This window comes from Opisthocomus hoazin, chromosome 25 (assembly GCF_030867145.1).
Source record: "Opisthocomus hoazin isolate bOpiHoa1 chromosome 25, bOpiHoa1.hap1, whole genome shotgun sequence".
NCBI classification, from domain to species: Eukaryota; Metazoa; Chordata; class Aves; order Opisthocomiformes; family Opisthocomidae; genus Opisthocomus; species Opisthocomus hoazin.
Window position 1 is genome coordinate 8,026,360 of NC_134438.1, and position 24,909 is coordinate 8,051,268.

A 24,909-nucleotide genomic window follows, 5' to 3' on the forward strand; every position below is an offset into this window, starting at 1 on the left:
TCTCAAATACGTAAAGCAGTAGCAAGATGCTCTTTTTTCTGGCTTTTTTTGTTACGTAAGTGTGGGTGTCTCACTTTGGAAATGAGCAGAACCTGTCTGTAGCCCTCCACATTCTGGTATTTTGTTCTTTAAGGCTCACAAAATCCTCTCAGCCCTGGGAGGACAGGATGGGGATTTTGTATTTAGAGTTTTACATCAGAGCAACTATAGCCAAGATACCAACTATCCATGTTACCTCCCCGGGAATTCACCCATCCCGGCTGAATCTTCACTGCTGGGCGCATCGGGACAGTTTTGCTCTGAGGAATGGTGGGCTCCGAGGTGCTGCCTGGCCACCGGTGAGGCACAGTGGGGTTCAGTGTCCGCTGGGTTGTGTGAGAAGCTGTCCCTGGGAGGCTGTTCCTGTTTCACAGGTTAAGGAGCGTTTCCTTGGGACCAGAAACGCTTGAGTGAGGGCGAACCCCTGTGCGGGGCGAAGGGTCCTGCTCAGGCCATTTGTCTTAACTGGAGCTTACCAAGGGTCAGGTTTTAGTTTGGTTGCAATAGAATAAGGCGTAAAGAGCTGCTTCCACCACCCAGCCTCTAAAACAAGAACTGTCTGGAGTTGCTGGAGTGCTGCGGCGATTTTCCAGCAAAGCTGCTGGTTTTCTGCAGCCCAGAAAATGTTTTTGCCAGAATATTTTAACTTTCTTCTCTGATTTTCCACCTGTAAAACGCTAGATGCTCTATTATTACTTCAAAAAAGATAGAACTCATCACAATTTCTTTTTTCTGTATATTTCATCTCCGTATTTCTGTGACCTTGAAGTATGTAGTTTTGTTAATTTTACAGTAAAACTTTATAAATAGCGTGAGATGATTTATTTGTCCGTTTTGTCTTTGCTTTTTCTCATTTCCATAAAACAAGGTGAAGAAGGAATCGGTGTCATTTAGTGCATTGATTTTCCTCAGACGGAGCACCGTCCTCCTCCAGCCATGTTGGCGACTATTACAACTCTGATCTCCGCAATGCAGCAGCAGGGCAGCGGGCGACGATCCTGGGTTAAAACACTCGTAGTTAGGGAAACGTTGTGAGTAGAGGCGGCCGGGGTGTGGGGAACAGCGAACCCTGCGCCCAGTTTGTGTTCAGGGTCTGGACTGGAGCAGCAGAGAGAACCAAGTCTTGGTTAAAAATCTTCCTCCGTCGCTCCTGCAGCGAGCTCACTGCGTGCCTTGCCTCTGCACAGCAAACAGGATCGTTTTGCCATTTTCCAGCTTTTTTTCCTATGCTTTTTGTGCCTTGTTTTGAGGAAAGGAGGTATGAAGGAGAGGTGGAACCAACGGAGGAAGGAGGCTTTGATATCGGTGCAGATACCCATAGGCGGGTCTCTGTAGTGTTTGCAGAGCCGGGAAATAACCTGCCCCTTTCCCAGCCGACTCTCTGGACGCTTCTACATTGCTGAGCTGCTCGGGAGGTTTATTTTAATTCTTCTTTTCCCGGGATGCAGCTTCGCTCTGGGATCGAGCAGTTTAAGGAACCTGTCCTCTCTGCTGCTGCCGGCAGAGCTGTGGGTCCTGGGAGCCGAGTCTGCAGCCTTCAAAGGAGGAGAGAGCTGCTTGGCTTTAATGGTGCCTTTTGAAGCGGAGCTGTTTGTAGTGAGGCACAGAGCTTATTAAATGGATGCCGCTGAACTCTGCTGCCTGGGGACCGAAGGTGCCTAAATATCATGTACTGCTCAAGGGTTTCGGAAGAATCTACGTCTGGAAATTGTTGTCGTAGGAAATGCTTTCTGCTGGTGAGACCAGTTTGGCTGTGGCAGTGCTGTCCTCTGGGACGCTTCCAGGCTGACCCGAGTGCCGCAGTCCCAGTAGCCGGGAGCAGTCCTGCCTGCTCGGGGACACGGCCTTGCCCCATGCCTCTGGGGTTTCTCTGCGGGGGGAGGATTGTCCTCCCCAGACCCTTCTGTCAGGGCAGCAGCCGTACCAGGAGCAGGGCTGGGCTGATGGTGGTTGTGGGTCAGCACAGGTGTCGTGGTGGCCATGCTCGTTGGATGTGGTTAATCTGCCATGTGCCTCAGCTTGGGTGACCCTAGGCTTTTTGTGAGTGTTCCTGCAGGTACCGATATCCACTAAACAAGGCTGCTTGCAGGATGGGTGCTTCCCCCCTGTAGTTTAGCAGGATGGGTGCTTCCCCCCTGTACTTTAAACATGAATGGCCTTCTCTGCCTTTAAATCAAGAACAAAGACAAAGCAGAACTCGAGAGCTTGTTTGCCTTTACTGCAGCGTGATGGAGGATGCTGGAGAGCTGCCACCGCGAGGGATTCTGTCCTTTTAAATCCTTCACCTCCAAACTGCCGCATCCGAACTGCTCCGGGTGGGCAGCGTCTCCCCTTGATGAGATGCTAATGTGCATCCGCACACGCAGCTCACGCGTGCCGGAATAAAGCTTAGCTCCTATCCATTTGTCATTTGGGTTTTTGCTCTGGTGAGGAGGAATCCACCACGCATTCCCAGTGGGAGTTTAACCTGTGCCTGCCCTGGATACTCCGTACTGATTAGGGCTGATGTTTTCCAGGGTCAGAGGCCTTTGCAGAGGGATGCGAAACGGAGCGTGGTTTGTGGTCTAATCCGATGGCAACCGTTTCGCACCCTGCTTTGTGACAAGCCCGCCCTTCCCCGAGCCGGTCCGTAGCTGTAGCAGTGCGTGTGATGGATCAATACCGTCAGTGAAGAGGTCTAACATGGAGGGGAGAGGAGGAGCCAGCGCTTCAGCAAAAGCTGCTGGCATGCAGGGAGTTTTCAGCAAAATGGACACCCGTCTGTGGACGCAGGCGGACCCGGGAGCTGCCTTGTCCTTTAGCTGCGTGTTTTGCTGCGGGCTGTGCTGTGTTACACGTGGTTTGGGATCCCTCGCACACAGCTCAGCTGCTGTACACACTCCCTGTTTCTCACTCCTCTCCTGAAGGCCAGAGAGTGGGCAGTGCTTTGCCAGCCCCTTGCTGCGAGGAGGAAGGGTGGCTGGGGCTGCGTGCACCCTTGCATTTTGGTTTTCTAGCAGCGTTTAGCTTTTGCTCCTCAGGACTTTGCTAGGGCTGTTTTAACACTTCAGATCATGTCCAAATGTGCAGGAACCTGCAGGGAACTTTCCAAATGCTCTCACATCCTCAGAAATGGGTGGACTCTGAGGGTATGGGGACTCCTGGCAAGTTTGGTCTGTGGAATCACTAATTAGCCAGTAAAGGTAAAGTGCCTTGCGTGGCAGTTGCTGTGGAGAGAAGTGTGCTTGCAGTCTGTGTATTCAAGCAGTTGTTGCATACAGCTGACGGGTCTAGGGAAAGCAGGGGCCCTTGGAGTCGTGCTGGAAGAAGCCCAAACCCCGAGACGCTGGGTGTCAGGTCCCTGCCATGCCCCAGACCTCCCGCAGAAATTTGGGCAAATAGCTAGTTTCTGTACCAGCAAGTTTTCCTCCATAAAACAGGGTGAGAAAACTTCCAAATCTTGCCATGGTGTTGTAGACGAGCACATCAGACTTCTGAGGGCCCTGGGTGATCAGATCGTTAGATGCATCCTGACATGGTTACAGAATTTGGAGCCAGAATCTATTTCTTGGCCAACAGGTTCGACCCTCCGATTTCCTGGTAGAGCTTGTAAGAAACTCTTCCAGCTGTATTTCCCGAGGGTGGGGTGGGGTGGGCAGGAGGAGGGGAGAAGTCTGTCACTGATCCGTGTTGGTAAGTGCGTTTTGGAGGTTGGGGAATCGAGGAACGCTGTCTCTTAAAGGATATTAGATTCCACCGAACCTTTGCCTTAAAGGGTTTTTTTTGGCCTGGAAGCAGATGTTTGCGTTCAGTCTGTGTCTCTGCCGGTGTGTTTTGCAGTCACACATTTATTTAGCTGCAGCAGCCCACTTCTGATCGTCTCTTCCTTCCAGATGTGGGGCAGAGGGGTAGGGGAGTACACGTCTGCAGCAGAAACTCAGCCCCACTGCAGCATCTCATCTCGCCGCTGGCTTTGAACAAGAAACCTGTGTGTTCCTCACTGGGTTATGGTGGTTTTTGTCAGGCAGCGTTTCTCTCCCCAAAATTAGGGGAGATGAGCGGTCTCTGCTCAGTAAATCAGCTTGACGCAGGCAGGAGGCATGCTGCACCGGACAGGGGACGCGTTTGGGGCTTGGTGAGTGAACTCTGCAGTTGACTTGAGACGTGAGAAACGTGCTTGGTGCTTTACTTGACAAAAGAGGGAGAAATTTGTTAGCAATCTGCATTTGGCTAATTGATCTTAGTTCCAGTAAAGTCGGCTGGCTGGCTGTATTTCTTCCATCTGATAGCATTAATGACTACATTCTCCTCGCCCATCCATCTTGCCTAATGCACTGCCTGAGTTTATGGCCCCCCGCGATGGATTTAAGGACATGCTGCTGGAGACCGGCCCCAGCTGTGGCAATAACCGCCTGACGTGGTTGTCCTGCATGCTCGCTTTGTGCATGGACAGTGGTTTCAGCAACACTTGCTTGGACTTGCAATTTTTCCTTCCAGGTGAAGCTTGGTCACCTGTCTTCAGGCCACACCAGGCTGTGTTAAACTGTTACCGGTTTCCGTGAGCAGAAGGGGTGATGCTTTTTGTCTGGCATGGCCCCCGTGCTGATTTCTTCCTCCAAACAGACTCAAACTTTGCACTAAACGTCATTATTGAAACAATAACTCCTAAAAGGACCTTTCCTTACCCTGGTAGCCCTCTCCCTTTACTGTTTTCTCTTAAGCATGCCATGTTACTTGAAAAATGTCTTGCAAAAGGAACTGAACTGCTTAGCTGGCTTTTTTTGCAACTTATGAATACTTTAAATTATTTCTAACTACACTCTATTAGACTGTTTCCCCCTCTGCCATCCGCAGACATTTAAAGGCAGGATTCCTAAAATATGGAGCAGAAGGAGAAGGATGGAGCTGAGAATTAGGAGTTTGTTTTGATCAGAAGTTGTGAAGCAGGCTCTTGCTCAGGGGCACAGTGACTGGGATTCATTTGCTCCTGTGTCATCCTTGTAAAATGCAAATATTCAATGTATTTTGGACTTCCTTATTTTCAGCCTAGGATGTTCCAGGACATCTGTTCTCTTCTTTTTCTTTTTAAAATAAAGCCCTCCACTCCTCTTCCTTTAAATATTCCTCCCTTCATTTTGTCTTTGTTTGAAGTGGTTTTAAAAACGGTAAACTTGCACGTGGTGTCACTGTAGGTTTCCAATTTAAAAGCAGAAATACATTTACAAGTGTACAAAAGGCTGAGTAGAGTAAATAATTTTCTTAAAAGGGGATTCAGGTGCTCAGAGGAAGGAACCGCTGTGGTTTCATTCCCCCTGCCAATACTCCGCCTGCTTCCAGAAATGCTGTAGTAGGCAGCAAGCAGTTTCCTCACCTCTCTCGATAAATTAATTCTGAGCCAGCCACAAATCACTTCAACTGTCAAAGCAGACCTGTGACATTATTTTTTGAAAACCTAAGCTGTGTAGTCCATCACTGAGTAAATATTGAGAAGTCAGTAATTTGCACTAGAGAGTTAGTTATAAAGCTGCTGTCTCCCTCCCCTCCCCTGCAGCTTCTGCTGCGAAGGCTGCGCGCTGCTTGTACAGCGGATGGAAGAGCTGGGAGGGGTAAGAGGATGAAGAGAAGGGAGGGACAGGCAATGCGAGAGCAGGAGACAGGACTGAGAGTGGAACGGCAAGCGTGGAGCTCGCTGCCTTCAGACAAAGCACGCCGCTGCAGCGCTCGGCAAGGACGCGCGGTCGCTCGGTGAGGGGACACGGCTGCCTGGCTGCCGGCGGACCGACGCAGGGACGGACGGAGACCCCGGGCGAGCGGGAGCTTGTTGCATGAATTCCGGGTTTAGATGCTGCCCTTCTGCACAGGCTGTGTTCAGGGAGGGAGACGGAAACCTTTTGTGATCCCGGCGTTTCTCGTGCTGCAGTGTGCGCTGGAAAGACTGGCCAGCTCTCTGGAACTCGCCGAGCACGGCTCGCCTGGCAGAGGAGCTCTCCTGTGGAGCAGAGCAGCAGGATCCCTTACCCCAAGAATTTCCTAACACCACTGTGAGCTCTGCGTTGTGCAGCCATTGCAGCGGGCGGGGGGTGGGGGGGAAGGATGGCTTGGAAGGTACCAACCAGCTCCAGCTGACCTGAATGTTCAAAGAAAGCAAACTTGGTTTTCCTGATCATCTTTTTATTTGCTTGTACCCTTGAAACAGATGTGCTAAGAAGCCTGAAAAATTCTGCCTGTCCTGCATAGCAAATTCCCTGGTGAAAAGGAGATTTCTGAACTTTTCTTTGTTATATTTAAAGTCTCAAGCTGTTCTAGAGGAGAGTAACAAGTCACTGGACTCTTCCCAGGGGTGAGGGAAGGGAGAGCTTGTCTACACAGCTTTTGTAGGGTGTTGGGAAGAATCTCGTTTATCGGAGGCTGAGAGGAGGTGCCAGGGCATGTCTTGGACTTGAGCTGCTGCAGAAGAGGAGGGAGTGTGCTTGCATTTGGTTTCTTTTTGTTTTGACGTGGTTTGGAAGCAAGGAACTAATGCCTCCTCCTCCAGAGCTGCTCCCTGTTTGAGTGAGGGGCTCGGCAGCAGCAGCCTGTGCTTAGCTGAAGAAAATGAAGGAAGGGCAAATACAAGCACGCAGCAAACACCTGACAGGACTGGATGTGTCGGGTGCCAACTGCACCGATTCCTCTGTCTCTCCCGCTGTCACCCAGCGCAGCGGTGTAGTCAGACTCTCCGGTGCAGCCAGCCCCGTCCCAGCAGCGTGCTGAAATGCCATGCGTCCGGATAGGTGGTAAAATGCCAGGACTCCCAGACCCGTGCTTGGGGTCTCTCACGCCTCTGCTCCTCTTAACACGATAACGGCGAGCAAAAAGCCCTTGCCATGGTTTGCCTCTTTCAGGATTGCTTGGGGAAAAAAAGTATAAGCCCTTCTTTTCTTCTGCTGCAGTTTGTGTGCTTTCTTTGTCTTGCATGTCTTCCCGTGGACAGCTGCTCTGCTCTGGCTTCTGCTGCTTTTCTGAGAGCCCGTCATGTCTGTTTTGTGTCCCGGCTGCATGAAGATGCATTTTCTCTCTAGCTGCTTTGTGCCTCCGACGCGCCTGGCCCTCGCCGCTGGCCTGCCGAGCAGGGTAGTGCACCCGAAGTTGCGTGGACGAGAGGACCCGCGCAGCTCGGTGCGCTCGTGAGCGGCTCCGCTGCGTCCCCTTGCACCTACACCTGGCTGGGAATGCCGTGGGGGGAAGCTCGGTGCCCTCCTCCCGCCCCCTCCGGACGAGCCAAGGAGTGGATCCGCAGCCCCGTGGGGCTGGGCTTCGTGTGCTTGCCTGGCAAGAACCTCGCCTGAGCCCTGAGCGCAGTGCATGTGATGTCGTGGTCCCAGGAGCGCTTCTAAACAGTTTGCCAGGGCAAGGTGTTTCCTTTTCCGAGTGTTAACTGCGACACAAACTAAACCCGGAGCCCGCGGAGGCACTGGAAGCTTGTTGTCCATGGTCTGTGCACACAGGAGGAACTGTCTGCCAGCCGATTTGTTGTACTCTGAGCATAATTTTTTGAGTTTCTTTATGGTAATGACTATGATGTGGCAATGCCATCTGTCTTCCTCAGAGTGCCGCTGCTACCGCCTTAACGGTTTTTCCCTTTTCAAGCGTCTGCCGATTCCTCTCTCGTCAGGTTCGCGGATGCTGGAGCAGAGTGTTGGGGAGTGGCTGGAGTCCATTGGCCTGCAGCAGTATGAGAGTAAGCTGCTTTTGAACGGCTTTGATGATGTCCGCTTCCTGGTAAGTCGCTGGGTGGGACCCCGGGCTCTAACAAATGTGTTGGCCGAACCTTCCTTGCGAGCGATGCCCCATGTCAGCTGCAGAGCAGGGCTGGGTCTGCAGCCCAGCAGAACCATCTGGGCGGTGTGTAGAGGGTCAGACAAAAGGAAGAAAGAAGGGTTGTGTTGGGTCAGGGTCGTTCATCTTCACATTTAATTCAGGTGTGACAGTTTTTTCACTATAGTTTTGATGTAAAATTTTATTTACTCTGCCCACTGAATCTGTATTATCCAGTTTACTTCAGAAATGGGAGCTGAAAGTCACCAGTGTTTTGAAGAAATCACTGAGCAGTCTGTGTTCTGGAATATGAGGGAGGTGGTAGACCTGTTGTTGGAAGTATCCTTCCTCTAAGCATGCAGGCAGGATGTTAATGAGCTGTGCTTAATTGCACTGACACTGTTGGCTCTGAAACCTAATGGTGACAACCCAGTAATGCTCTGTGTTGAGGGGTCGGTTTTTTTCAGTAACCAGTGTCTAGAAACTTAAAGCTGTATGATGTGAAAATCGGAGAATTCATATGGAATGATGAAATGCAAGGAGAAAATCTTGGTGCCTTGGCAGGGTTTTTCCTGCATGGCTTAAAGAAATGCTTTTGGAGTGCAGACTCCAAGTTTCGCAAATAAAGAATTTCGAAAAATGGCTGCAGACCTTTGGAGAAGTCATTTGGGCTAATGTAATGTCCTGCCCTGGAAAGGGAGGGGGGGCATCTCTGGTCCTGTGCACGGTGTGGAGAGGTGATTTCCAGGAGGATGTGTGCCTGGCGGCTGTGTGGCGAGCTGGGTGAAGGGGCTCAGAAAACACAGCAGCCGTCCGGCAGCGGCGACGGTGCGTGGAGGGCAGCTGGAGAAAGAAGGGAAGACTGGATAGGGCATGGGTGGAGGGGCAAGGACGCGCATGTCGGAGCAGCGTTGGCGGGGGTACTTAAAGGCAGGATGTAATTATGCTTTTAAAGAATGACCTGACCAACAGGATAAATGCCCTGGTGAGTGTCGTGGGATCTCCAGGCACCACTAAAAGTTGAATAACGTGGCAGTATCCAGCCATCCCTCCTGGCCTCCATGGCAAGCAGCTTGTCCCTTTGTCTCCGCTTAGCCCAGCAGGGCCAACGCTCCCCGAGAGAGCTGGGTTTTACCGTGGTGTGGGCACCTCGCTCGCCGAGGGAGCTGGGTTTTACCGTGGTGTGGGCACCTTCAGAAGAGGAACTGCCCGTGGCAGGCGATGGTCTTGCCACGCACCCTTCTGCCTCTGCCGTACCCTGTTCCTACCACTGTGTGTGGCACCTTCCCTCTTCCCAGGGGAGGATTTGGGGCGAGCTGCTCCCGCAGAAGCCCTGGGTGCCCTCACCAGGCTCTGGCACGGCCCGCAGCCATGCAGGAGCAGGGACGGCTCCTGCAGCTCCTTCCAATGGGGCTCTGGCCCCCCCAGTGTCCCACCCAGCTGGTCCCAGCCCTCCGGTGGGCCCTCAGGCACTGGGACCACTGTGCTTCAGGCAGGTGCATTCAGCTCTGTGCGAGGTTTCGGCATCCCTGCGTGCTGGGGCAGTCTGATTCAGCTGCTGGGATGCTCTGGGGATGGTGCAATGGCTTTAAATGAAATAATACCCCATAGATCCCTGCTTGGGATCCTCTGCTGACGGAGCTTTGGCCTTTGTGCTATCAGTGGGCTGCTCTCACTCCCGCAGTCAGCAGATAAAAGCACTTGTACTCTGACTGGCCCTGCCTGACAAGCGTGATGATAGAGCTCTCTCAGCACAGAAGTTTAATAACGAAGGAAATTAACTTTCCACTTATCCCCAGAGAGGCAGGAGCTGGAGGCTCGGAAGCAGGAATTTTTATTGATTGTGCTTATTTGCAGTAAATAGCAACACTTAGTTGCAAACTGTCTGATGCAGAATTTTGTCCTAAGATGAAAGAGAAGGCTCCTTGTGTACATGTGACTGTGACTTTGTGGTGTATGTGGAAGCAGTTGCTTTTCAATGTTGTTCACAGCTGGGTGTTTTTCTTCGCCATCCAATGCTGGGTAACCGCTCCCAGTGTAGGAAATCAGCTGGGGAAGTGGGACGCTCTCCCCGCTCATTCCTCTCAATTTTAAAAGGTCAAATAATTTAACAAAGATTTCCTGTAAACCCTGGCTGATTTCCATTTTGCTGCTTATCCCCTTTGCTAGGAAGCTGACTCTGGCACCCGTGTCACGACTGGCTTTAAATCCTTTCGCCCAAGTTCCGGGAGCTTCAAGCTAATACAGTCAGCCCAGCAGGAGAGTTGAATTATTAAGAACCTTTTCCTCTGTGGTGTTACTTGCCTTCAGCTTCTGATGTCGGAGTTAAAGCTCCAGATACAGTACAAATGAGGAACAAGTGGTTAATATGGTTTTAGCAGCGATTTTGATGTTCTCAGATGAATTATTAAAGTTGTTGTAAACACTGAAGCTGACTAATGCGAGTACTGAAAGGACCTGGGTGCTTGGCTCCTGGCGTCGCAGGCTGCCCATTCCTTTTCTTTTTTACATAGCAATATCTTTATTAACCGCCACTTTCAATTGCTAATGAAGAATATTTCAAACGAAGTGGCGTTATTTTCCTGGAGTTAAATGGTTTCTGTGAAAGGATTAGCCCCTGTTAGGGCCTCACTGTGTTAAAGATTTCAAGGTCCAAAGTATACTGGGTAACGGTTTGCAAATTGCCGGATGGGCTATGGGGCTAATTAAGTTTTAGTAGCAAAAATTAAAAAGTTGGAGTCTTCTGATACGGAAACACTCTTGTTTTCTGTGTAAGGCATTGCACTGTGTTACTCTCTGTGTACAGTGCTGCGGGGTTTTTTCAGCGCGCCGAGGCTGCTCCCTTCACTGCCGGAGTCCCCGGGTGCCCGTTTGTGAGCAAACGAGCAGCTTCTGCCTTGGGCGGACGAGAAGAGCATGGCGAGAGCAAAGTGTTAGACGTGCAGTGACAGTACAGCCGTGAAGCAGAGGCAGCGTCCTGGGAGAAGAGCTCTTTAATACACCCAGGAAGGGTGCTCAGCCTGCAACTGGTAGCTTAAAGTAGGGTGAAGAGAAGAGGCTGACAAAGAGCGTGTCCTGTGACTGCGGTGGGGACTGGGTGAAATCCCGTGTTTGATGGCACAGTGGCATTTGGTGCTGTTCTTCACTTAGGAAAAATAGATGTTTAAAATGTACCGAGTAGGTAGTACAGAGCTGGCCAGAGACAGAAAGCGGAGGGTGCAGCAGCTTGCCTGGTGCTTGTTCAGTGCGTTTGGAGCCCTTGGTTTCGCCAGTTCCGCTGTCAGGAATTCCTGATTTGCTGTCTATTTGCCGTTGGCTCTTGTGTGAGTTTGCACCCGGTATTACCGCAGCCCGTACCCCCCAGATAAGGGAAATGATTCATGAACGCACAGCGTGGTAAAGTGATTGTGAAAAGTGCTCTGTAAATATATTGGGCTCCTTAATTAGGCGTTAATCTAGGAAGGCAGAAACACGTGTTGTTTCCAAGAGCAATAATCCCGTTATTTGCAGAAATCCGGAGAGTCGTTCCCAGGTGATGAGCTGTGCTCTCCGGACAGGTGACCGGCTGTCCCGGTGGTGACTGCTCGGTGCGAGCTGCGTCTCTGGCAGGGTCTGCTCCCGCACCCCGACGGGCAGCGCTGGCGGCCGACACAGGCTTTGGAGACCTGCAGTGTTCACAGGATGTAAATGTGAGCTGTGGACGCTTTACAGAGTCTCCTCTGAAAAGGGAAGGTAGAAGTGTATTTCAGCAGATAGCTGGTGTGGGTGTGGGTGTCGAGCTGAGGCTTCTCTGCTCTTGGGAATTCCAGCTGGGACAAAGTTGTAGTCACTTGATGACTTAGTAGCTGGGACAAAGTTGTAGTCACTTCGTGACTTAGTAGCTGGGACAAAGTTGTAGTCACTTGTAGCTGGAGGCCTCGTGCTCAAGCAGGACCCCTTGTCCTCGGGCTTGCGAGATCAGCACTTCAGTTGTCACCAAACTGACAAGCTCTGTTGCGTTTCAGGTCTGCTTTGGCGAGAGGGTGATGACTGCAGTCAGGACTGACCCTCCTCGTGTGTGTGCGCGCCTCTACCAGGGCTGTTTCCCTTTTAGGGGAATTGAGGACAAAGAACAGTATTATTTGTAGTACCAGTTGGTTCTGAGCGGTGTCAGACGAGGCTTGTTGGGAATATTCTCACTTTTGGAACTTGCAGCGATTTTTGAGGGCTGGTGAATTGGTTATTGGGGAAGGAAAGTCGACACAACCACGGTAAGAAGGGAATCGCAAGTGTTAACTCAGAAGTGCGATGACTGTCACCCTGCCTGGACGCAGCTACTGGATGTTGTGGGAACTGGAGCTGGGCTGGGAGGCTGCGGACAGGCTGGGTTTGCAGTGGTGGCCTCACTGCTGCGTCGCTTTGTTCCAGCACTGAAAGCAGAGTCTCTTGATCAGTGTTTCTGTAATGTAAAATTCTTGTTAAATGTGCAGAAGAAAACAAAATGCTGCAGCGTTGGATACGGCGTGCGAGAGCGTCTCGGGGACGCTGACTGGTGGCACAGTCAGATGCAGAACCAGGAACGTTTGTGACTAGTTCAAAGGATCTGGATCAAGCATTGGCTTCAGTCAGGGGTGGCTATTGCTGACACCAGTCAGCAGGATTATTTAAACATCAGTTTGACGTGATGCTAAAGCTTCCTTGCCAATGTGTTTCTGGGAAGGGACTGAAGTCTATGTTGATTTGGATTGTGTGTAATCTTTTGGCTTGGTTGAGGGAAGAGAACGGCTATAAAAGATGGATTTTAGGTACCTTAGTTTTCTAGAAGACTGAGTTCTCTTTCCAAATACCAACATCTGCATATTGGGCCACATTTCTGTGTCTGGAGAAATTCTTATATTCCCTATAAGTTGCCGACAACAGCTTTGTTGTGGTCTTCATGTGCAGTGCTGGGAAGGAGGCTTTCCCTGATTTCCTTGCTGGAACCCTGCAGGTTCTTTTGCTCATCCTCTCCATTGCCACGGAGTGACCTTCGCTGCCGGCATTGCTGGCTTGGGGCAATCGGACTGTGACGCTCAGCTTCTGCTTTTAATGTGGGACTTCAATTCAAAGAGCAGCCGGTTCACCAGCTGGGGATTAAAAAAAAGCTAAAATGGAGATGGTGTTTCAAATTCGCATTCTCTGCTTCTCAGCCTACTGGAATTCTTTCGTTCGAGGGGAAAGGTTTATTTGTGTGATGGGTAAACAGAACTGAATTGAAGCTGCTAGCTGAGTGTTACTGGCATGGGCTGTGCTATCCTTGACTTAGCAAAAATACGGTTTGCAAGTAGAATAAAATCCTCAGCAGAACTGCATGCCAAATGTGAGCAGTGCTGATGAGCCGAGAGCACCCCACCGCCCGAGAGAAGGCAGCCCTGCTACCTCCCACGTGGAGGAGCACAGCCCTTGTGCGGGGTTCGGGAGACCCATTGCCTCGTCCTTCACCGGAGGAGGAGAACAGAAGGTCAGATCACAAAGCCGGGGCAGTGAGTGAGCGGTGTCACTCAGAAAAAGGCACGATAAATCGACTTAATTGGCCTTGGCTGGTAATGAGCTGGGGGAGTAGGAGAAAGGTCACAGGAGTACGGACCAAGAGGGATTCTGCTGCTTGGTCCCATCGTGTCTCCTGTGATTGCCAGTGCCCCTGCAGCAGACGCGCCTTTGGGAGGTCTGCGGGAAACTGGTTTTGCTGGGAGATGCACAGGGCATCCCAGTGCCCCGTGGCCAGCACAGCAGTGACCTGGAGGGAGCGGCCAGGCTGGACTCTGCTGTTCTGGGCCAGAAGGGACGCTGCCGGGGTAAGGGTTCTGGGCTCCCCAGTTCAAGAAAGATGAGGAGCTACTGGAGAGAGTCCAGCGGAGGGCTACAAGGATGATGAGGGGACTGGAACATCTTCCCTACGAGGAGAGGCTGAGGGAGCTGGGCATGTTCAGCCTGAAGAAGAGAAGGCTGCGAGGGGACCTAATAAATGCTTATAAATATCTGAAGGGTGGGTGTCAGGAGGATGGGGCCAAGCTCTTTTCAGTGGTGCCCAGCGACAGGACAAGGGGCAACGGGCACAAACTGAAGCAGAGGAAGCTCCAGCTGAAGATGAGGAAGAACTTCTTCCCTGTGAGGGTGACGGAGCCCTGGCCCAGGCTGCCCAGGGAGGCTGTGGAGTCTCCTTCTCTGGAGATATTCAAGACCCACCTGGACAAGGTCCTGTGCAGCCTGCTGTGGGTGACCCTGCTTCGGCAGGGGGGTTGGACTAGATGACCCACAGAGGTCCCTTCCAACCCCTACCATTCTGTGATTCTGTAAAGGAGGAGCAATTGCAGTAACCCATGGTGGAATTCCCGCATGGAAGCAGGGAAGGAAATGCCATTACTTGCACCCTCACTACAGTACTTTGTGATCCCACAGATCCCATAAATGTGTCTGAGATGCTTGAAAAACTTTTGCTTTCCCTCGGAGGGCTGAATGTTTGCTGCTACCCCAGACAGCTTTTCAGGCTGACATCTGAGAAGGGCAAACCTCGCATGCTCTGGCAATTGTACGGTTATTCTGTAGTTGAACTTTTTATTCAGTCCAAAGATATTTTGCTTCACAAATGAGCAGGTAAAACAGAACATAAACCATGTTTTATGGCTTTATTTTATTGTTCAAGCCTGGATTCCCATGGAGTGTGTGGAAAGCAGCTAATGCTGATTCAATGAGACAGCGTCAGAAACGGAAATCTGTTCTCCTCGTGTAGTGCCCTGGGCTCCTCTGTTGGTTTTTTGTTTTTTTCTTTATAACTGGGGAGAAGTGGTGGAAACATGATGGCATTGGAAGAACGGGGTGTCCGCAAATAATTTAGTGACATTAATTTGATTCAGTGTAATCCAGTGCCGTGTTAGGTTAGCCTGCAGAGGTCTTCGTTGCGGAAGAGCCTTCCTCTTCTCTCCTCTGTGTGTGTGCAGGTGAATGGTTGGTAAAAACGTAGAGCTGGGGCGTTGGCTTGATGTGTGAGCTGGGCTGCACTTCAGCTCTGCAGACACGAGTGTCGGCCACGCTGGGTCCAAGGACAGCCTGCCCAGCATGGACCTGGGTCTCCTTCTCCCGGCTCATCCCTGTGCTTTGGGTGCTGGCTGACATCTGCACAGTCTTCCTTTCTACCCAATACCCGTCCTGCTGGAGCACGGGGCATCTCCTGGTGTCCTCAGCGAGCTGTAGCTCTGCTTTGCATGGTCCACTTCACAACTGCCCAGCCTGGCTCGCAGATGCTGGTCCCCTGGGCAGCAACCAGGCTTTTGGCATGCTCTGAGAATGTGTGTGCCCCAGAGCTTATTTCTGTTTTCATATAAAACTTGTCATTTTATAGCAGTCATCCGGGGAGGACTTAACTGACAGATTCCAGTAGTGTTTTGCACCCGGTAATGATCTGTGAAGAACAGTGACCTATTGGAGATCCCAGGGAGAAGGTTCTACTGCTTATGCACTTGGTGAAACAAAGAGAAATTTTGGCGTGATTGCAGCTGTTGAAGAATACTGTAGTATAGACCCAGGTGAGCCGCCATGGGTAGGCTGTGCCTGGGCAGGTAGGCTTGGTTTCAAGCTGAAGCAAACTCGGTTCATCCAGGCAGGAGCTATGGAGTGGTTGGTTCTGGGCTTGGTCTTCCCAAAGCCCGTGCTGCAAAGGCTTGCCCTGCAGTGGTGTTTGGTGACTGAGCTTGTACCTCGGTGTGTGTTGGGCTGCTGCGGGTGGAAGTGAAGGCTGGAAAGCTGGGCAGAGAGGAACCTGATTAAATTCAGCAAGGGCAAGTGCAGGGTCCTGCCCCTGGGGAGGAACAACCCCATGCATCAGTACAGGCTTGGGGCTGACCTGCTGGAGAGCAGCTCTGCGGAGAGGGACTGGGAGTGCTGGGGAACAACAGGTTGACCATGAGCCAGCAGTGTGCCCTGGTTGCCAAGAAGGCCAATGGTCTCCTGGCGTGCATCAAGAGGAGTGTGGCCAGCAGGTCGAGGGAGGTTCTCCTCCCCCCCTGCTCTGCCCTGGTGAGGCCCCATCTGCAGTGCTGTGTCCAGTTCTGGGCTCCCCAGTTCAGGAAAGATGAGGAGCTACTGGAGAGAGTCTAGCAGAGGGCTACGAGGATGATAAGGGGACTGGAGCATCTCTCCTAGGAGGAGAGGCTGAGGGAGCTGGGCTTGTTCAGCCTGGAGAAGAGAAGGCTGAGGGGGGACCTCAGAAATGCCTCTAAATATCTGCAGGGTGGGGGTCAGGAGGACGGGGCCAGACTCTTTCCAGTGGTGCCCAGCAACAGGACAAGGGGCAACGGGCACAAACTGAAGCAGAGGAAGCTCCAGCTGAAGATGAGGAAGAACTTCTTCCCTGTGAGGGTGATGGAGCCCTGGCCCAGGCTGCCCAGGGAGGCTGTGGAGTCTCCTTCTCTGGAGATATTCCAGCCCCGCCTGGCCGCGGTGCTGTGCAGCCTGCTCTGGGTGACCCTGCTTCGGCGGGGGCTGGGCTGGGTGACCCACAGAGGGCCCTGCCAACCCCAAACATTCTGTGATTCTGTAATACCTGGCCGTGCTGGCAGCCTGCCCTTTAATGACTGCTAATCAGATTTGGGGGTCTCTTTGGCCTGGTTCATGCCGACTGGCAGATTTGTTACTGAGATGGCTTTTGTTTATTTTTATGGCATGGGGAAGGAGCACATCAGCCACACTGCGTGGTGTTGTCTACTGTTTATCACTGCTGCCAGCTGCTGGCAATGCATTTCTTCCTTGGGCCCCAGATGGATTTTAATGCCCTGGATGAACACCCCGTAGGAGTAGAATTGGACCCTTGCGTAAGGGTTTCGATTCATACAATGAAACAAATTTTTTGGACAGCTCTCCAGTGGGTTTCAGATGCTCCTTGGGTGGTTCACAAGGACTGTGCTTTGTCCACGATGGTATGGGTTTGGGGGTTTTCTCTGGAAGGGAATGGTGAGAGCGGAGACATGCGATGATCCAGGGTCTGAGAGGGCGTTTCAGCCGCTCACCCCACGGCTCTGAGCAGGGAGGCGCGGCAGAGCTGCGCTGAAGCTCTCCAGATGATGAAAGTGGACTTCACAGCGAGCAGCGAGTTCAGAGTGAATTTTGAGGAACAAAGTGGGTGGACCAGAACTTGCAATTGAGAGGATGCTTACATTTGATTCATTAGTAGCTTCAGGCCCAATAAACATTAAAAAAGCCATTAAAGTAGCAGTTAATTTTTTTTTCTCTCAATAAAATTGCCTGAACTTGACAACCATGACCGATTCCCTCCGTTGCCATTGTCACGCTGCCAGTCTGCATGGGGAAGAAAATTAAACAAAAATGAAGTGGCTGTGTGCTAATCTAGGATTTATTGTAGGTTTTTGTATACGAGCCCTTTCCATAATCAATGCTCTGTGAAGAGCTGGGGCTTCGTTGTTGTGCGCTTAGCTAGACAAATACTTCTTCTCCTCTAGTTTCCGCCTAACTCCTTCAAACTGCAGACACCATCAGGGAAGGCGCAGACTCCCGTGCATCTAAGAGCAGTGTGGCCAGCAGGTCGAGGGAGGTTCTCCTTCCCCTCTGCTCTGCCCTGGTGAGGCCCCATCTGCAGCACTGTGTCCAGTTCTGGGCTCCCCACTTCAAGAAAGATGAGGAGCTACTGGAGAGAGTCCAGCGGAGGGCTACGACGATGAGGAGGGGACTGGAGCATCTCTCCTAGGAGGAAAGGCTGAGGGAGCTGGGCTTGTTCAGCCTGGAGAAGAGAAGGCTGAGGGGGGACCTTGGAAATGCCTCTAAATATCTTTAGGGTGGGTGTCCGGAGGACGGGGCCAGACTCTTTCCAGTGGTGCCCAGCGACAGGACAAGGGGCAACGGGCACAAACTGAAGCAGAGGAAGCTCCAGCTGAAGATGAGGAATAACTTCTTCCCTCTGAGGGTGACGGAGCCCTGGCCCAGGCTGCCCAGGGAGGCTGTGGAGTCTCCTTCTCTGGAGATATTCCAGCCCCGCCTGGCCGCGGTGCTGTGCAGCCTGCTCTGGGTGACCCTGCTTGGGCAGGGGGTTGGGCCGGGTGACCCACAGAGGTCCCTGCCATGCTGTGATGCTGTGATCACGAAGCCAATTACAAATACACACTTGTGTGACTGAGTCCTGGTCCCCTGGCTCTGAAATTGGGGTGTGCAGGTCCTGGTTTTGGGGTCGGCAGCCTGCTCTGAGATAAAGAAGCCCCTCGTGCAGGGCTTGGAGGGGCCGAGCAGCCAGGGATGGCTGATGGAGCTGTAGGTATCTAGCCTATAATCAAAGCTGTATTTTGGGAGGTTTTAGCTTTTTTTTTTTTGTCTGTAAAAGGGAGTGATGCTCTGTGGTATCAGTGGGGCTCTCAGATTAAAAGCCCCTAGCTGCAAGTCGTGCAGATATACAGACAGAATGCAAGCTTATTTCTAGGATCAGTTGATAAATTAGTCCATTAACGAGGCATTAGCTGCTCTTGTCCCGTTGAACAAGATATATTAGCGGAGCTTTTTACTCCAAGTGCAGATCTGTACAGCCCCTCATGCCATAAGGGCTCGAGGCTGGCCGGCGTCTGCGGTGGGAGCAGGGCTCGGCTGGCAGCCCCCTGCACCCTGCTGGGGTGGGTTTGGACACTCGGCTCCGAGGGGCTGGATGAGGCCAAATGCGCAGCCTCCAGCCCTGGCAGGGAAAGAAGGCACTTCGTCGTTAACTACTGATAGATTTGGGGACGGGAACCTTGTTGCCAGCTGCGGTGGCTTTGTCAGCTCTCAGGAATACCTTCATTATAGCTCGTCTGAATTTCGCTGCCTTCGTCATCCTTGGGATGCCACCCGGGACCGTGAAGCCCAGTGGTTGTTTAAAAGTCTGGTAGCAGGAGCACCCAGGAGCTCAGGCCGAGCCACGCGGGTTTTGCCAAGTCCTCTGGCTGGGCATGTAATTGAGCCACTCTCTGCAGGGCTCCTGAACGCTGCAGCTGGCTGGTACCAAGGTGACCAAAATGAAGATTCTGGATCCTTTTTTTTTTTTACCTGAAAAGGAGAAATCGAAGTGGTGTTGAGGTTAAGGAAGGTGCAACCTCTGTTTTCAGGGCTTGCTGCGTAGCATCTCTGTTTAGGCAGGGTCTGTGGGCAGCTGGGTGTGTCTCCATCTCCCACATCCAAGCTTTTGGTTGCCAAAAGTAAAGCAATAGCAGTGGCAGCAAAATCCTTGACAAGATGCAAATTGTCTTGAATGTACTGAGGGGGAAAAGCAAAAGAGCTTTGTATGCATTAATCCAAGAAAAAATGGATGCTTTGGCTCATCCAGCTGAAGGCACTCTGCTATAGATGTTTGCAGCAGCCTTTGTAGTCTGGAGAAGCTGTGTTTGGGTTGTGCATCTGTTGCTTTTAATAGCAAACGCGTTCTGGTCCCCGTCCTCCCTGCAGTCCGTTGCCTGCCTTTAATACCAGGGTTCAGTATCCAAGGCAGCACTTGCGTGAGCGTGAGCTTAGCGAGACGGTCGGGGTTCGTTAAACTGCACTGCCGGCTGGATAGGACTGCGTGTCCTATACCGAACTTTCTTTGCCTCGGGCCCTTCCTTAGCTGGAAAGAGAGAATGGAGTGGAGCCAGGCTCTGTGCAAGAAGCAGCATCCGAAAATTGGGTAGTTAAGTGCCTGCCGAGTGCCCGGCTGGAGGAGGAATGCTGGCAGATTTCAGCAGCTCTGCTTTTGGCACGCTTACCTTTGGGGTCACCTCACTAGCAGGAGGGGACGATACCTTCCTGCAATGTAGACTCTGACTGTGCTTTTTCTTTTTTTTTCTTTCCTTTAATGAGAAACCTGGAGCCTTGCGGGCTGTTTAATTACAGTGCAAGATGTGAAGCGTGACTAAAGCAGACCCTTTCTCTGAAAGCTTGTCTTTCGGCAGGCGGGTCGGCTGCAGCAGCGTCCGTCGGGGCTCCCCGAGGCAGCGCAGACAGGGTTCAGAGGCGCCCGTCATGGCCCTGTGTATTTGTGCCTCTCCACGGTGGGAGCTCTGTTCGGCTCCGAGGAAGCTGAAGGCCAGGCTGGGGGATGAAAGCTCCTCCACGCTGTCAGCAGCCGCTCTCTGCCACTTCGGGCCCGGGGAGCGGGATTCACCTTGCCCAATTTCAGATGTCTGCAGCTCGGCTGATCATTCAGGGCCCTTGGATTGCCAGTGGGAGCGGAGGACTCCTCTGGGTGATGCATTCTGCCCCAGTGCAGGTGCACGTCCACTGGAGAAGCACTCCCTCGACCAAACGCCCGTGTGTGCAGCTGAGGCTTAGGGGGGGAAATTGTGCTTCTGTGTCCACTGCAAAAAAAAATTCAGCCTCTGCTGAATCCCTTTTTTTAGGGATCATCTCAGCTCTCCTGGGAAAAAAAAACCACCAAAGATCTTTTTCTTCCAAGACTGGTTAATGTGGGTGCGTGGTGCGATACTAAAATCCGGATTAACGCAAGGAAGTGTGTTCTAGGAACAAACCCTGAACCAGCCAGCTGCTGTGCAGGAGATGCCGAGAGCTCGTTCCTGCTGGAAGCGAGGAGAAAAGGGTGAGGTGTGGGGATGAACGGGGCTTTCGGATGTCCCCCGCTCCCCCGGCACGATGAAAGCGAGAGCTCTGGCCTGGGCGCAGCCCTGAGCTGCGCTCGCTCGGCTCAGCCCTGCAGCCGGGAGAAGAGCGCAAGGTAAAAAGCGCTTGTCGCAACGAGTAAAGTCTGAAATAAGTTTTTGGAAAGTCTTTTTGATTCCAGTTGGCATTTCTGAGGCTGCTGCCGGAGGATCGCAAAGGACCAGACTAGCAGCAGAGTGAGTCCTTGGGAGCTCTGCTCTCCCCTGCCTTGGGCGTTCGCTGAGCCCGTCCTTGAAGCACCCGGAGAGGGGCGCGGGGCCAGGCTGGCTGGGCCACTGTGCACCTGGGAGATGCAGCTTCTGCCCTGGGTGCTGACCGCTGTCAGAACCAAAGGGGACTTCTCTTTAAAAACCAAAAGAAAAAAAAACCCCGCCAAACAAAATCCTGCATTGGGATAGTGTTTAAAAATCAAAAACTACCTCCCCCAAAGAACGCTGACAAACCCTCGCAGCAGTGATTCTGAAATTTTGCAGCCCTGCGTCAAGGCCGTCTCCCTTTGAGCAGCCCTTTGTAACGAAGAGGCTTTGTCTCATCGCGGTGATGAATGCCTCATTCGCGTCTCCTCCGAGAGCTGCTGGGTGTGGACGTGTCTCCGGTCATCCCCTGCTCGGTACAGCAAAGAAATGGCTGTTTCCTGGCTCGGGAACAGACCGCAGAGCCTTCGACAGCCCAGTGCCTGATGTGAGCTGGTGCTGCAGCGGTCAGGACGGGTGGGGATGGCGGTGAGAAGCAAGCGGGACACGCCGGCAGAGACAGGCGAGGAGGAAAGCCACAGCAGCCCCCAGCTGGGTGTCCATGGCTGGAACCCTCCTTGCTCAGGGGGCTTTTTGTGCAAAGTCAGCAGTTGCTGGTTGTGCAGAGAGGTGGTTTCGCAGGAGCCTGAGCAGAGAGCAGGGCACGAACCAAACCCGCGGCGATTGCTGCGCCGGAGGAGCGCGGCTCGGAGGCAGGCGGCAGCGGTGGCCCAGGCAGAGCGTCTCTGCCCGGCGGCTTTTGTCTGAACAGCGTGTTAAATGCAAACGGGTTTAAAGTCTGGTTTAAACAGCTCATCTGTTCAGCTGGCAAAGGTTAAAACATCCCCAGTGTGTTTGCATTTAATTATCTATTTTAGCGGCAGATTTATTTTTTTTTTTCCATAGGAGATGAAATCGGGGTGGGTTTAGAGGACGTTTCTCTAAGCGGAGGCTCATGCACAATAGGCTGTCATGATTTACTCGGAGCTGCTATGCTTTGTCTACCCTTGTTAAGTACCTTGAGAATACGGACTGGCACTGAGGGAATTCAATGTGACACATAAAAATAAGAAGCATTGGAGAAAGCTGTAGACTTTAACCAGCTCGTATCCTTGCTACATAGGCAGCAATTTTCCTTGAGTTTTGAGACACCAAAAGAGGGAGAACACGTCTTGCCTTGCTGTAGGCCTGGCGCTGGCCGTGTCAGCGCAGAACAGGCATCGTGGGAGAGCGTGAGCTGCCAGCCCCGTGCTGCTGGCGTGGGAGCGTGGCCGTGCCAGCCAGGCACTGCTGTGCAAAAGTGGATTAGCGCCAGGAAGGCTCAACGCTGAAAAATGGGCATGAGTAAAAATGTAAATAGGATCAGCAAGCTTGTTTAATTTTTATATGGGAAAATTACACAGCCCCGTTGGCACAGCTCATTTGGCTGCAAACCGTCCTTGGTGTCCTGGCTGGGGCGGGATGGGTTTGTGGTGAGCCGTGCCCTTGCTAGCATCCTCCTGGAGCCCCCACGCCTGCTGCGGCTCTGGCACCCAGCTCCTTGCAGAGGAATTCAGTGGCGGAGCACCAGGATGGGCAGCCCGGGGAGCGGAGCGGGCTGAGGGGTCCGGAGCTGCAGGTTTTAGGTCCTGGAGGTGAGACGATAACCTGCTGCAGGGAATGCTCTGGGAAGACTTTATTGTGGCCTTGCAGTACTTAAAGGGGGCTTATAAGAAAAATGGGGACAGGCTTTTTAGCAGGGCCTGTTGCAACAGGACAAGGGGTAATGGTTTTAAACTGAAGGAGAGTAAATCTAGACTAGATATAAAAAAGAATTTTTTTATGGTGAAGGTGCTGAAACACTGGCACAGGTTGCCCAGAGAAGGCGATCGATGTGCCATCCCTGGAAACATGCACAGCCAGACTGGACGGGGCTCTGAGCAGCCTGATCTGGTTGAAGATGTCCCTGCTCACTGCAGGGGGGTTGGACTAGATGACCTTTAAAGGTTCCTTCCAACCCAAACTGTTCTATGATTTTATGACTTAGGCGAGTCAGTCCCTTCCTGCGCTTCCCTCGGCCGCCCCCGGGCACGCTGTAATGCTTCGCTCTCCAGGCTGGTGGGAGAAAGCCCATCGCTTGCCCCAGCCCTCTTCTGTCCATTTAAAAAAGCCCTTTAAAAGCCATCTCCCTCTAAGAGACGAATTCCTCGCACGTGCTGCCTCCAAGGGCCTGCTGGCAGCCCCCGCAGCAGAGCTGCAGCACGCAAAACCGCTCGTGCCAGGTAAGCTGCGTGTCAGAGGAGCTGAGCTGCCGTTAGTGCTTTCCCTCTTCCCCTGAGCTGAGCACATGATCTGCCACTGTCACGGGAACGCACATTAAATGTGGCTCTTCGGCTTAAAATCTGTGAGCAAGAAAGGGGAGGGATGCTTTCGTGTTTTTGGTGGGATGCTGCTGCTCACAAGCCGGTGTGATCGCTGCTTCTGACAGCGGCAGCCTCTCCGTTCCGCTCGTGCAGGGGTTTGCTCTCGGTGCGGCGGAGCCTGCTGCTGCTCTTGCACCAAATGGGCACCTTCAGGCCCTTCACCCAAGAAAAAGCCTTTTTTTATTTATTCATTTTGCGCAGTTGAGGGGTGCACAGACCAGCTTCTCTAGCTACATCCCTGCAGGGAGCTCTGTGCGCAGCGTTACCCCTCGGGTGAGACCCAGGGGGGGTCCCGTGGCCTTGCTTGCGGGATGCGGGGCGCAATGCGAGACAGCGGCGCAGGTGTCGGCGCGGTGCCACAGCCTGCTGGTACAAACTGACCTTTCGGAAAACGGGGAGCGAACCACCCCGATCAGCTGCACGGTCTTTCTGCTCTTTAAGCAACTCATAGACAAACGCCTTTGTACTGTGGCTGCCTGCTCCAGAGCTGCGGGCTCGGTCCCCAACGGCCGGCCAGTGACCGAGGGTGTCGGGATCCCTGCCTGAGACGGGAGGGTGGAGGGAGAGGAGCCCCCGCCTCGGTGCTCTGGGTGCTGATGCTCGGAGCGGTGGCCAGACCCTGCTTCCCCACCGCTTTAATTTGCCGCTGTCACTCGCTGAGTGATGGCTTCTCTGCAGCCCGGCCTCTGAGGGCAGCTCTCCCTGCGGCGCTGCTTTGGGCGTCTCTTCTCTGGAGCGTTCATTCTTGGTTTCTCTGAACACTTCTCTCTGTGGCTGGGGGAAGAGCCGCCTGGCATCCCGCCCCACGGTGATCACGCCGGGCCGTGGAGGTGGTGGGAGCGGGTTGACCATGAGCCAGCAGCGTGCCCTGGCTGCCAAGAAGGCCATTGGGATCCTGGGGTGCATCAAGAGGAGTGTGGCCAGCAGGTCGAGGGAGGTTCTCCTCCCCTTCTACTCTGCCCCAGTGAGGCCCCATCTGCAGTGCTGTGTCCAGTTCTGGGCTCCCCAGTTCAAGAAAGATGAGGAGCTACTGGAGAGAGTCCAGCGGAGGGCTACAAGGATGATGAGGGGCCTGGAGCATCTCTCCTACGAGGAGAGGCTGAGGGAGCTGGGCTTGTTGAGCCTGGAGAAGAGAAGGCTGCGAGGGGACCTTAGAAATGCCTCTAAATATCTGCAGGGTGGGGGTCAGGAGGATGGGGCCAGACTCTTTTCAGTGGTGCCCAGCGACAGGACAAGGGGCAATGGGCACAAACTGGAGCAGAGGAAGCTCCAGCTGAAGATGAGGAAGAACTTCTTCCCTCTGAGGGTGATGGAGCCCTGGCCCAGGCTGCCCAGGGAGGCTGTGGAGTCTCCTTCTCTGGAGATATTCCAGCCCCGCCTGGCCGCGGTGCTGTGCAGCCTGCTCTGGGTGACCCTGCTTGGGCAGGGGGTTGGGCTGGGTGACCCACAGAGGTCCCTGCCAACCCCGACCATGCTGGGATTCTGTGAGTGGTGCTGCCCAGGCGCGGTGCTGCCCTGGACCAGGCACAAACCAGGCGAGTCCGGAGCGAAGCGGACTCTGGCGATGCTGGGAATGAGCCGGTTGGCCTTTGGCTGCAGGACTGGCACCTGGCTCCGCGACGTGCCCCCGGTGACTCTCATACTGCCGCCGCCAAAGGCCAGCTCTCCCCGCGGGCTGCCCGGGCTGCAGCCGGGCCCGTGGGCTTGTCCAGGAGCGTTGGAGAGCGGAAGGGGCAGCCCTTGCCCCCGGGGGTCCCGCTCGGTGGTTCGGCCACTCAGAGAGCAGCTCCCTGCTTTCACGTTGGGCTGCTCCGTTTAGAGCA

General features: G+C 53.1%; 1 protein-coding gene across 9 annotated transcripts in view; it reads left to right on the forward strand.

Moving 5' to 3' along the window:
• The window catches only part of ANKS1A (ankyrin repeat and sterile alpha motif domain containing 1A), a 112,210-nt gene that overhangs the window by 72,402 nt on the left and 14,899 nt on the right, over positions 1–24,909 (forward strand). For 7 of the 9 annotated variants that reach the window (XM_075443113.1, XM_075443104.1, XM_075443105.1 and 4 more), the window contains one exon: positions 7,673–7,779. In XM_075443113.1, the coding sequence (XP_075299228.1) occupies positions 7,673–7,779 (107 nt within the window). Of the gene's footprint in view, positions 1–5,678; positions 6,060–6,115; positions 6,922–7,672; positions 7,780–24,909 lie in introns of those variants that run through there. The other 2 variants (XM_075443112.1, XM_075443111.1) reach the window with 2 other exon arrangements.